The sequence below is a fragment of the Cryptomeria japonica genome, chromosome 10 (genome assembly GCF_030272615.1).
Source record: "Cryptomeria japonica chromosome 10, Sugi_1.0, whole genome shotgun sequence".
NCBI classification, from domain to species: Eukaryota; Viridiplantae; Streptophyta; class Pinopsida; order Cupressales; family Cupressaceae; genus Cryptomeria; species Cryptomeria japonica.
In genome coordinates this window covers 651,451,759-651,464,092 of record NC_081414.1, presented here as the reverse complement: position 1 = coordinate 651,464,092, position 12,334 = coordinate 651,451,759, and the positions used below count along the sequence as shown (strand labels likewise).

The 12,334-nt window shown below is 34.6% G+C and overlaps 1 protein-coding gene across 1 annotated transcript; it reads left to right on the top strand.

Moving 5' to 3' along the window:
• The first annotated feature begins 1,075 nt into the window (after nucleotides 1–1,075).
• Nucleotides 1,076–1,570, top strand: LOC131859109 (ethylene-responsive transcription factor 1A-like). Its single transcript, XM_059212649.1, has one exon. It carries the CDS (start codon nucleotides 1,076–1,078, stop codon nucleotides 1,568–1,570), a length of 495 nt encoding a protein of 164 aa, XP_059068632.1.
• The last annotated feature ends 10,764 nt before the right edge of the window (nucleotides 1,571–12,334 follow it).

The following is a 12,334-nucleotide window of genomic DNA, read 5'->3' as shown; positions in this document are numbered from 1 at the left end:
CTCATTTACCTCTCTCCCTCTCTCTATATCTCTCCATATCTCCCTCCCTCACTCCTTTTGTATCCCCTATCTATCTCCCCATGTATTTATCTCTTTCTTCCTTTCCCATTCTATCTTCATATCTACCTCTATCTTATGCTCTCCACATCCCACCCTATTGGTAGGAACTTGACTCATTACGTCTCTTGTTGATTTGCTTTAGATTAAACTTAGAGAAAATTTATCTTCATGTACAATATGATAGTGAAAGGATCATAAATGTAACATTGAATTTTATAGTCCTACAAATTTGCAATTACAAAAAGCTTATGAACTTTGCCACTTTGTATTTCTCTATTTGTGCTAATTATTTCTAGTTTTACACTGACTTAATATAAGGTTCCATTGAAGTCACTAATTTACGATTAACAATCCCCAAAATTCATGGTTATACATTTTAGACTTTGATCATGCTAACTGATCTAAAGAAATCAAAAGCTTAAAGTATGCTCTTTAAACTAAAATGTTGCTTGGTGCACAATTGTTTGGGAAGGCATAGACATGACCACATTAATGCAGCCTAAAAAAGTGGCACTAGCATAAATCTTTGGTGTTAGACAAAAGTATTGTCCAGTTGGCCTTTTCTCTTTGGAATCAAGGCAGTAATAGATTTCATAGCCAACTCCACCTTGTATGCCACTTGTAAAATGGAAAACATAGAATGCTTAAAGAATGCCAATAAAGAATGACAAAAGGTCTTCAGGCTGTGACGAATTTCGTGTAATGAACGACATCGTACGACGTTTTCTGGCGTTTTCCTTGACTCTCTCCTATTCAGAACAAATCATCGATCATCTAATAAATAAATTATATATAAAGTCATTCGACTGGGTCTTTGTTCAAAATAATGCTATAATTCAGCGTGGAGAACAAATTATATCCTGTAACGCGCTTTTCGTAGAAAGGAGTGATCGGACACGTACAAATTAAATAAGATACCAAATTTACGACGCGCTCATTATCGCTTTAAAGCTTGCTACACTTCAAATGCAAGAAATCAAAATTGCGAAATAACGCGTAAAAAATAGCAGAGGCAATGCATTATCCAGGCGACGAAGCAGCGGAGACTGCAAAAATGTTCGAGAGAATTTCACAGTTTCTGCTGGGTGAAGACTACTCGTTTTCAAATGATAGCAGTAATAATAAGAGAATAGAGGAGGCTGCGAATGGGTTGTGGAAAGAACTGGAAAAGGAAAAGGAGGAAGAGGAAGAGGTAGCTCAGTTGCAGTATAAAGAGGAAGTGAAACATTACAGAGGTGTGAGAAGGCTTAAATTTCGAGGAAAGTTTGCTGCTGAGATAAGAAACCCTAAGAAAAAAGGCATGAGAATTTGGCTTGGGACTTTCAGTACAGCAGAAGCAGCTGCAGCGGCATATGACCGTGCGGCGTTCAAGTTGCGTGGGAGCAGAGCAATTCTGAACTTCCCCCTCAACGTTGAGTCCGGACGGTACGTGGATTCGCATTCTCAATCTGTCATTTCTCATTCTCCATTAAGCTCGTCAGATAAAAGGAGGAAGATTAGCAAAAATTAAGGGCAATATTCGCAGGAATAAGTTTTTGTAAATAAATGTTGTAATATAACCTAACAATTATACCCGTCACTCTTACAGAAAAGAACCGTTTGTATTATCTTTTGGATCCTGATAATATTACTACTACTAATAATAAGATCTTCCAGAGCATTCAAAATCGGATTCAAGTTTTCTGAATGGGGTTTTCATTTGGATCTTCATTAAAATATTATTAGCAATGTTTAATAACTCATTTTAACATTTAATAAAATAAACGCACTGAATTTTATTATCTTTACCAAGTTTTTGTTTTTTAAGGTTCAAAACATACATATATATGAAATTTGTAGAAAATTGAAACATCATGGAATTACTAACTTCAAAATGAAGCTCTCATGTTCATAAATTGACAACATGAAAATTTAAGTACACATGTGTATATGTATATGTGTATGTATGTATGTAAGTATGTATGTATAGGCATATGCATATAGAGAGATAAGATGATCACTTCAATAAATTACCCTTTGTCATGAAATGAAAAGCTCACCTAACCAATTATATATTTGAACTTAGAACATGGAAGAGAGGTGTTGGAAGGTATAGAATGGATAAAAGATAGGACAATGAGATAACCCAACATGGGTCGTGAGATAACTTAGAATGATGTTTGGTTCTAAGAGTTATAGAATGATGTTTTCGTAACTTCCACCTCAAAATTGAGTCCAAATTTTTTAAATAAACGTTGTATAATAGGCTACTAGTTATACCCATCAATTTTGCTAATGGTAAATGTTTGTATTATCTTTGGTTTTTGGTAATAGTGCACAAAATTCAAAACCAGATTCAAGTTTTCCAGGATTTCAATTTGGATCTTTGTTGAGATATTATAATGCAATGCTTAATAACTCATTTCAACATTATATAAATTTGATTAAAGTATTCTTGAGAAGGTTCAAAATATAATTGTATTATATGATGACATAATTTTTACTTTTCATTTTTAGGTTTCCCTTCACACACACCCATGCATGCACATACTAAGTAAGTAAAATATAGAATTTGATAATTATTTAAAATTAGTCAAAAAATAAAAACATCATGAGATAATTTAGTCCAAAATAAAGATTGAAAAAATAACATTGACTACTCCATAAAATAAGTACTTTTATATGTATTATATTTAATTTTTGTGTTTTTATTATAATTATATATTCTAACATTTACACAATAGTCTTTTGTGGCTACTCAGGTCTTTATTTTCATGATATTTTAAAGTAATTAGCCATATCATAGAAAAACTATATTACATTTATGTTATTGTAAAAGATTCCATGATTTATTCCCAAGTATCAAGAGTTTGATACTAAATGTTGTTTCCTTGATCTTCATCTATTATTTGATTTATGTTATATGTAATCAATTTGTATAAATTACACTAGAAAATTCTACTTATCTTTTCCTTTGCAATATCTAGATATATGTTAAGGTGGTGCTTATTGACATTGTACATAAAAAAATTATCTGACTCTTTTTGTGAACAAGTTCAAACCCTTTATGTAGCTTAAATTAAATATAGCGAGAAATATAAAAGATAACATATAAAAACATGATCTTGGGTAACCAGATTAACCACCTTGCTAAAGTCATTGGAGGCTATCAGACTTTACTATTGGCCCATCAAGTTAATGGTAAAAAACTTTGGATTGAAGGAGATTCAAATAATATCATCCAATGGCTTAAGGGGAGCAATAAGGCCTCATGGACTATTCAGAGTTGGATTAATTTATCAAAATAAATAATCCATTCTTTTGATGAATGTTATATTTCTCATGCTTTAAGGGAATCCAACACGGTGGCAAACTTCTTTGCTAAGAAGGGGGTGGAAGTTAAGGGAAGGATGACATGGACTTTAGAAGATAGCTTGGAGAATGATGTCAGAGTTCTTGGATATGACATATCACATGGGATATGTGGAGGTATCCTGTCATCTTACTAATTCCAAAAAATGGGAAGTGTCATCATTACTATTCATGGTAGATATTATGGTGAGCTTAGAGACGGATTGATTCATTATTGCTCGCACACTTTCTAGGTCATTTGTGATCTTGTTGGGTTATTAATTTATCATTTATTATGCAAAACCACTTTCTTCTTGAGGACTTTGCTTGGCTTTTATTTTTGTTGTTACACTTTGATCTTGAGGTCCCTGCTTATGTTAAGATGGGAGGAGAGAGGCGCCGCATTGGGCCCATGGACTATGAAGGGCTAAGGGCTAACTAGACTATATGGAGAATACTAGAGAAGGGGGATTTTATGCCCTATATTGAGAAGTTGCATGGATGGGACCCCAAAGTTACAAAAAAAATTGCCAGAGGATGGAATGACGGTAAAATTAAAATATTTGGGAGAACAGTGGTGGTGGATGAGATCCCAATTGCGGATATCATTGGTCTCCCTACTTAGGGTTTGAAGTTTTACAAAGAGAGAAAATATTCCAACCCTGGGGTGAAGAAATTCCCTAAAATAGATAAAGAGAGGAAGTTGTTGGTGAAGAAAAACAAAAACTATTATGATGTGGATACAATCAAGCTAGTTTGGAGGGAGGTGTTGAAGGTGATGATTGAATATGTCACCATGGATGGGCGATACTCGAGGGCTTTTGGGCATTATTTTGTCTTGCTTAAACATTTCAGACACCAGGGTAGGGTTTCTTTCCCCTTCTATCTCCTTTCTTCCCTCAATGCTAGTATTTTTAAGAATAAGGATAACCCTAGTGTTAATCCTATTCTTCATGAGGGTCTTCTAGTTTTGATTTATGAGCATTTTAAAGATAATTCTGCCAAGCTGAATTCCCCCCTCAATTCCATTTTAGAGGATGTGGAGTTGGATACCCATAGTTAAAATGATGCTGATTGGAACATGAACATGGGGGATGAATGTTTCGTCCCTTCGGAGAAAAGGAAAATAAGTACTAGACCTATCAATCTCTCACATGTTGGGAAGGGGAAGGTTAAAAAATCAAAGATTGTCCTCCCTTCTAGCCTTGGAACTAAAGAAATAAAAAACAAATCTAAGGGTTGCCCTGATGGATATTGTAGTTCTTCTTATTTTGTGATTTGAGCAATGAGAAACTTAGGCAGTGTGCTTGAATTGATGTGCATTCCCTATTGTAATATTTCACTTACTCCTAACAAGGTATTATCTCATTATGGGTAGGTTCCCACAATGGTTTTTCCCTTAACTGGGTTTTCAACATAAAAAATATTGGTGTTATGTGTGTTATTGATGTGGTGTTGTTTTATGCTTTGACTATTTATTATCAGATATAAATTTGAGTTTGTTTAAGTATAACTTTTGTGGAAACTGATTCACCCCCCCTCTCTATTTGCTGCATTGTTGCCAATAATTGATATTAAAGATAGATCTTCCAAAAGAAGCTTAACTGCTTGAGGAGATTCGGGATGGCAACCTTTGATTTTAAGGATAGTCTAAGGTTTGATGCAACTAATTATACTCTCTGGAAGAACTGGATGGAATGTTATTTGGCATGCATCAATGAGGACTATTGGAAGATTACTAGTGCTCCTCAGAATAGTCTTACAACTTCGGATGAGATAAAGGAAGCTGAATTAAAATTAGAGCTAAGGAAGAATTATTGAGTGTCTTGTTTTATTTTGAGATGACTAATGTGATGGATTTACAGAATACTCATGAGATTTGGAAGAAGTTAGAGACCTTGTACGAAGGTGATAGTCATGTGAAATTTGCTAAGTTGCAGAGCTTGAAGGGAAAGTATGAAATGTCGAAGATGGGCGAAGATGTGAACATTACCTCCTTTATGCAGAAAGTGAATGATCTTGTGTTGATTATCAGATGTGCCGATGGAGTGTTGGAAGTATCTGAGATTGTAGCTAAGGTGTTGAGATCCTTGTCTCCTACTTACAAGCACAAGGCTTCTTCTATTGAGGAGATCCAAACTATGATAGATGTGACTAGAGACATATTGATTTGAAATCTTTTTGCATTTGAGTTGAGCGAATTTGGTGAAGCCCCTCCTAAATCTGAATCTACATTCAAAGCTATTGTATTTGGGATGCAAAAAAATGATCCAGGAGAAATTTCTACAAGGGTGTCTAAATATGAGAAGGAGATGAGAGAGCTTTACGATGAAGAGAGAGAGTTTGAATAATGATTGTGCAAGGTAATGGGTCATAAATTGGTGGAAGTTTGCACGTTGGAAAACATGCTCCTAGAAATGGGGGCCCGTTTTCAAAAAATGGGGGCTCGTTTTTTCTTCGGGCCCCCGAGGAAAAAAGTAACGGGGGCCCGAAGTGAAAACCAATGGTTAAAAAAGGAACGGGCCCCTATTTTCAAGAAGGGGGCCCATTATGTGGAAGTTGATTCGACAACCCGCCACTTATCTTAGGATTAGGTCCAGGATAGGCCTGGGATGGCCACACCTGAGACATGGACCTGTAAATTCAAATCTCCATGAACGAAAGCACAAATATGAACTTCTGAAATAGTTTACGTGCCTCTAATTAGATAATTTTTATACGAAATTAAAAACAATTTCAGATTATACTATCTAGATTCTAATTATGTAAGTTTTCTTAAAAATTGATTATTTTAACTATTTTTTATTTAATTTATACTAAATCGGGTCCATAAACTTGAAATATTAACTAATTTTATTAATTTAATAACTTTTTTATTTTAATGAATTTTGAAAAACAATTGTCATCAATCTACACAAAATTATTTTCTATTTAAAACAAAAATAAAAAAATGTTAAGTTTACGTCAAATTATGTGGGCTGTACACGTCAAATTTTAAAAAATATAATTACGGTCATTAAAAAATTAATTAAAAAAAATATTTAAAAAAAAAATACAGATCAATATGCCCATCAATCTTCAGTGTGTTACAAACCATTTGCTAGAACAGTTTGAGAAAATAATTTTAATTGTGTCAAAAAGTGTGGGTCGTACACATGCATGGTATGGTCCTGAAAAAAACATTTTTAAAACATAGTTTTTAAAACTCCATTCAAAAAGTTATTTTTTATTATGTGGGTATTAAAATAAATTACATATTTGTAAAGTAGACTCAGAGGGATATCTTTTATATTGATGACTCTTTCCAAGATTCAATCTCCAAGTATTTCAAAATTTAAGCTCAAATGAGACAAAACCTGAAAATCGGGGAAAACACTTCCACTTTTTGGTCAAAAAGTGGACTCAGCTTCTTGCACTGACTTGTTAGACTTGTTGGAAGTATCTGAGATTGTAGATAAGGTGTTGAGATCCTTGCCTCCTTCTTATAAGCACAAAGCTTCTTCTATTGAGGAGATCGAATCTGTGAAAGATGTGACTAGAGACATATTGATTGGAAATCTTTTTGCATTTGAGTTGAGTGAATTTGGTGAAACCCCTCCTAAATTAGAAACTACATTCAAAGCTACTGTATTTGGGATGCAAAAATATGATCCTAGAGAAATTTCTACAAGGGTGTCTAGATATGAAAAGGAGATGAGAGAGCTTGAAGAAGAAGAGAGAGAGTTTGAATAACTTAAAGCCTTGATTGCCAGAAGATCGCCTAAAGGTGTCGGTAAGTATGAAGGAAAGTTGGCTCTTAAATGTTTTTCATGCAATAAGATAGGACATTTTGCCTCACGGTGTTTTGAAAGAGAAATAATTCCTAAGAAACCATTAAAGTCTTATAGGCCTAAATATTAGAAGAAGTGTAATTTTGTTGCTGATGAAGGTGTGACTGATGATGAGTCCGAGAAGGGAAATTCAGGAGATGGATGGGTGTTCATTTCTATCAAGGAAGATGATCTGGTGACTGTTGATTCTAGTAGTTGCATTATTGAAGATAAATCTTTACCTGCTAAAGTTGAAGAGAAAGATGAATGTGTTATTGACAATAGTTGCTCTCATCATATGACAGGTGATAAGAGTAAGTTTGTGAGTATGGAAAAGTATGGTGGTGTAGTGAGATTTGGAGATGACAAAGTTGGTATAATCCATGGTAGAGGTTCTTTTTCTCTTGATGGTAAGCATAATATTGATGATGTCTTATATGTTGAAGGTCTAAAGCATAATCTTTTGAGTGTTGCAAGAACGATAAATGTAAGATCTTGAGTAGCTCCGGAATTGAGATTGCATCAGGTACAAAGACTAAAGGTAATATCTTTCACTTGAATGCTGGTGGTAAAAGTTGTTTGATTTCTCAAATTGATGAAAGTTGGTTATGACATAGAAGGATGTGTCATGTGAATTTTGATTGCACATTTAAGATAAGTTCTACTCAAGCATTGAGAGATTTTCCTAAGATTGTAAAGCCTTCTAACCCAGTATGTAAGGAATGTCAGTTAAGGAAGTAGACAAGAGTTTATTTCAAAAGAAAATAGTATATTTCTAATGGGATATTGGACCTTGTGTATACTGATTTGTGTGGTCATTCTAGAGTGAGAAGCTTGTAAGGTGATGGATATTTCTTGATATGAATTATTTTCTTATGGATTTCTTTGTTGGTTGAAGTTGTTAGATTATTTCTTGCCTATGCAGCTTAAAAATATTTCAAAGTTTATCAGATGGATGCCAAGTCAGCCTTTCTTAATGGTGAGTTTGAAGAGGAAGTTTATATTGAGCAACCAGATGGATTTTAGTTGACAAATAAAAAAGATACGGTTTGTAGATTGAAGAAAGCACTATATGGATTGAAGCAAGCTCCAAGAGCCTATTATGCCAGATTGGATAGGTATTTGATGAAGCTTTAATTCAATAAAGGTACCACAAATAGTAATTTGTACTTCAAGATTGATAATGATAACATCTTGATCAATGATTTTTTTGTTGATGACATTATTTTTTGGTGGAAATGATGGTTTGTGCAAGAAGTTTGCTGATGATATGGAGAATGAGTTTGAGATGTCTATGATTGGTGAGATGAAATTCTTTTTGGGATTGCAAATTACTTAGTTGAATAAAGGTATTTTTATATCATAGTCTAAGTATGTGAAGGAATTGTTGAAGAAGTTTGGTTTGGATGATGCAAAGCCAATTGGTACACTTATTGTGACCGGATGTAAGCTGACTAAGGATGATGATTCTTTGAAAGAAATCAAACTAGATATAGATCTATGATTGGTGGATTGTTGCACTTGACTCAGACTAGACTAGATATTATGAATGTTGTTTGTCTTGTTGCTAGATTTTAAGATGATCCTAAGGAATCTCATATTGTTGCTATTAAAAGAATTTTTCAGATATTTAAAATAGACAGTTAATTTTGGTTTGTGGTATCCTAAATATGATGATTTTACTTTGAGTGCTTTTCCAAATGTTGAATGGGTAGGTGACATGGATGATAAAAAGAGTACTAGGGTTGGTGCATTTTTCTTGGGTAAGAGATTGGTTTCATGGATGAGTAAGAAGCAGAATAATGTTTCTTTGTTTACTGTAGAAGCTAAATACATTGTTGTTTCTAGTAGTTGTACTCAGGTGGTTTGGATGAAGCAGATGTTGAAGGATATCAAAGTTATTTTTGATGAGCTTATTGCTATATATTGTGACAATTCAAGTGCTATTAACATTTCTAAGAATTCGGCGTTTCATTCAAAGACTAAGCATATATCAATCAAGTTTCATTTCTTGAGAGAGAAGGTGAATGAGAAGGACGTCATATTGGAGTATGTATCTACAAAGGAACAAATTGTAGATATCTTCACGAAGCGTTTGCCTGAAGATACTTTTGAGGATCTCAGAGAGAAGCTATGGGTGATTGCCCCTCCTGATGAGAACTAAGATGCATGGAGTTGCATTAGTCTGGTGAGCTTCACAGAGATATCTTGTGATCTGGATTGATGAGTGAGGCTACTACTCAGGGGGAGTAGTTAGTTTTATAGTTAAGGTGTTCAGATTTGTGAGTTTGTTCTAAGGGGGAGAGATTATGTCATGCATATGTGCCTTTTGCATTGATGTCAAAGGGGGAGAGAAGCACATGTGAAAAACTACTATATCATGTGATGATCTCAGGGGGAGATTGTTAAGAGTTATGGGATAATTGTTAGTGGTTGATTTATTTCTTTGCATTGATTATTTTCAACATTCATATCTTTCCATCAATGCCAAAAGGGGAGATTGTTGGATATTGTTGAGAATTTTGCTGTAATGATGTTTTGTCATTAATGTAAACATATTCTTCTATGTATTCTAGTGTTGTAGTTAGATTAAATGAGTTGGTTTGGCTAGTGTGTTGCAGATGAGTTGTTGTGGTTTAATGGGTTTTGAGATACTTATCTGTAGTTGATTCAACAGAAGTTTCAGAGGTTCGCATAGTGATTTGATCGAGTTGTGTGATCTGGTATTGTGCTTAGTTTTCAGTTGTTCATGTTATTTGGTATTTTGGATTTTGCTCCGCATTGCTCTAGAATTTCAATATATTGGTTTGAAAATTTGGCAGTGTTAGGGACATTCAGGTGTGTCCTCAATTTAGATGGTTCATGATTTGGAAATCTGTGAGTGAATCTTTCATTTTGTTAGTCAGTTGAGTTGATGTTGTTGAGGTTTGGTATAGTGATAATGAAGATTCTAGTAAGTGGTGATGTTGTGGTTGATTCCATGGTAATTCATGTTGCTTGTGGATGTTTCTAGACCGTGTTCTATCTGTGTTGTTGGTCCGCATTGACCGGTGTGCATGTTATTAATCATTTTTATTGATCTGGTGGTGTTCTTCATGTTATGCGACATTCATGATGATTGTAACGTGTTGTAGATGTTCAAGACGTAATTCTTGGAGTTGTTTCTTGTGTGCGGTGTTGTTTTAGGTCCAAACTATGTCTTAACTAACATTTTTTTGGTCTGCATGTATTGTTGTAGTGTGTGAGGTTATTATTTTATAATTTATGTTAAGGGTTTAGTCGGCCTTGAAATATAGGTTGGTGAATTGTATAAATACATGTAATATTCATTTGAGAGATGTATCTGTGTGTGCGAACATTGATTTGACCTTTCAGTAGTAGAGGAGAAGTGCGAAGAGTGTGCAAAAGTGTGAAAGAGCAAAGTTTGAGTATATGTGCTTAACTAGAACTGTAACCTGGCATGAGGAGATGCTATTTCATCAATTCATGATCCTCTGTATGTAATCCGAATGTTTTTGTAAGGCAATGAGCCTTCCCAAGGGTTGTAGTCCTTCTTGTTTTGTGATTTGAGCAGTGAACTCTAGGCAATGTAACTGAATGCATGTGCATTCCCCATTGTAATATTTCACTTACTCCTTACAGGGTATTATCTCATTGTGGGTAGGTTCCCACCATGGTTTTTCCCTTAACTAGGTTTTCCACTTCAAAAATCTTGGTGTTATGTGTGTTATTGATGTGATGTTGTTTTATGTTTTTATTGTTTATAATCAGATCTAAATTTGAGTTTGTTTAAGTAGATTTTTTGTGCAAACCAATTCACCCTCCCTCTCAATTTGTTGCATTATTGCCAACATGCCCTCTATCAAAGGGTAAATCTCTTGACTCAGAGGCCCCCTCGATGGATAATATTAATCAAGTTTCCCAGTCTCCCTGCACTCATTCAACTCTAACCCTTCCATGGACAGGAAAAATAGACCTCATTTTCCACTGTATCTGAACTTAGATTCTCCCCTTTTGAATCTGGACCGGAGTTCACCAATGATATTTTAGCCATTGCAAGAAACAGGGTGGTCGACTCTTTCTGAATGATGAAGTGGGCTTTCTATGAGATAAAGAACCTCAACAAAAAATAGAGTGCTATCAACAATAAAATAGAAATGTTGGATACTGGTGGTGATAGCTCACATGACAAACAGGGAACTAAAGGCAATGAGCTATAGACTGAGGAAGAAAAAAAATTAGTCATTGATTGCCTCACTAAAACTGTTGAAGCTCTAGACAATTTGAAAAATGACTATGAGAACAAGATTGCTACCTTTGAGAATATATTCAAAGGCATTAAAGATTCTCTCCATTCGACCATGTCTCATAGCCATAGTGTTATCAAATCCACAACCGAGGGTATGAATACCATGGTTACAAATATGGAAAAAGGTTACCAAGATAGCCTGGTGTTGGAGTTGGACCTAGAGAAGGAAAAAGACAATGAAGAGTTGTTGGGCCCTAGCAAGAGGAGTCGGGCTAATCTAAAGAAGAAGGCAGAAAGACCCCTGAAGGAGATCCAGGACTTCAAAAAAGTTGCTCGGAATATGAATCAATTTGAGTCCCAGGTCGTTGAGACTTTAAAGATTTTGGATTAATTTTCTTCAATCCCTGTTTGGATTTTTACAGGTTTTTTGTTGGTGTTGGGCTACCTTGTTCTTTGTTTATATCTTTTGGTAGTATTTTGTTTGTTTTGTAATGGTTTTAATGTCTTATCTTGGTTTTGACCATTTGTAAAGGGTTTAGGGTCCCTTCAAAACCTGCTTTTACTGTAATAAAAAACATATCAAAACATGATATATTCATCAAGTTTAGATTCTTGCTCATCCTCATGCTCCCCAAATTCAAACCTTTGTCTACTACCCATGTTCAATATGAACAATGGCTTCCTTATTAACAGATCTCATGCCAATGACTCTTTGGTCTGCAAACTAGTTGTCAATATTTTAAATTCAAATTATCCCCTTCACACAAAACGTAGCCAACCACTTCCACTAAAAACACCTATGTTAACTCTCCACTTAAAAATTCATTTGCAGACTAACCCTTAAAGAGATCTTATACCCAAATTGCAAAATATTTTTACTATGCCT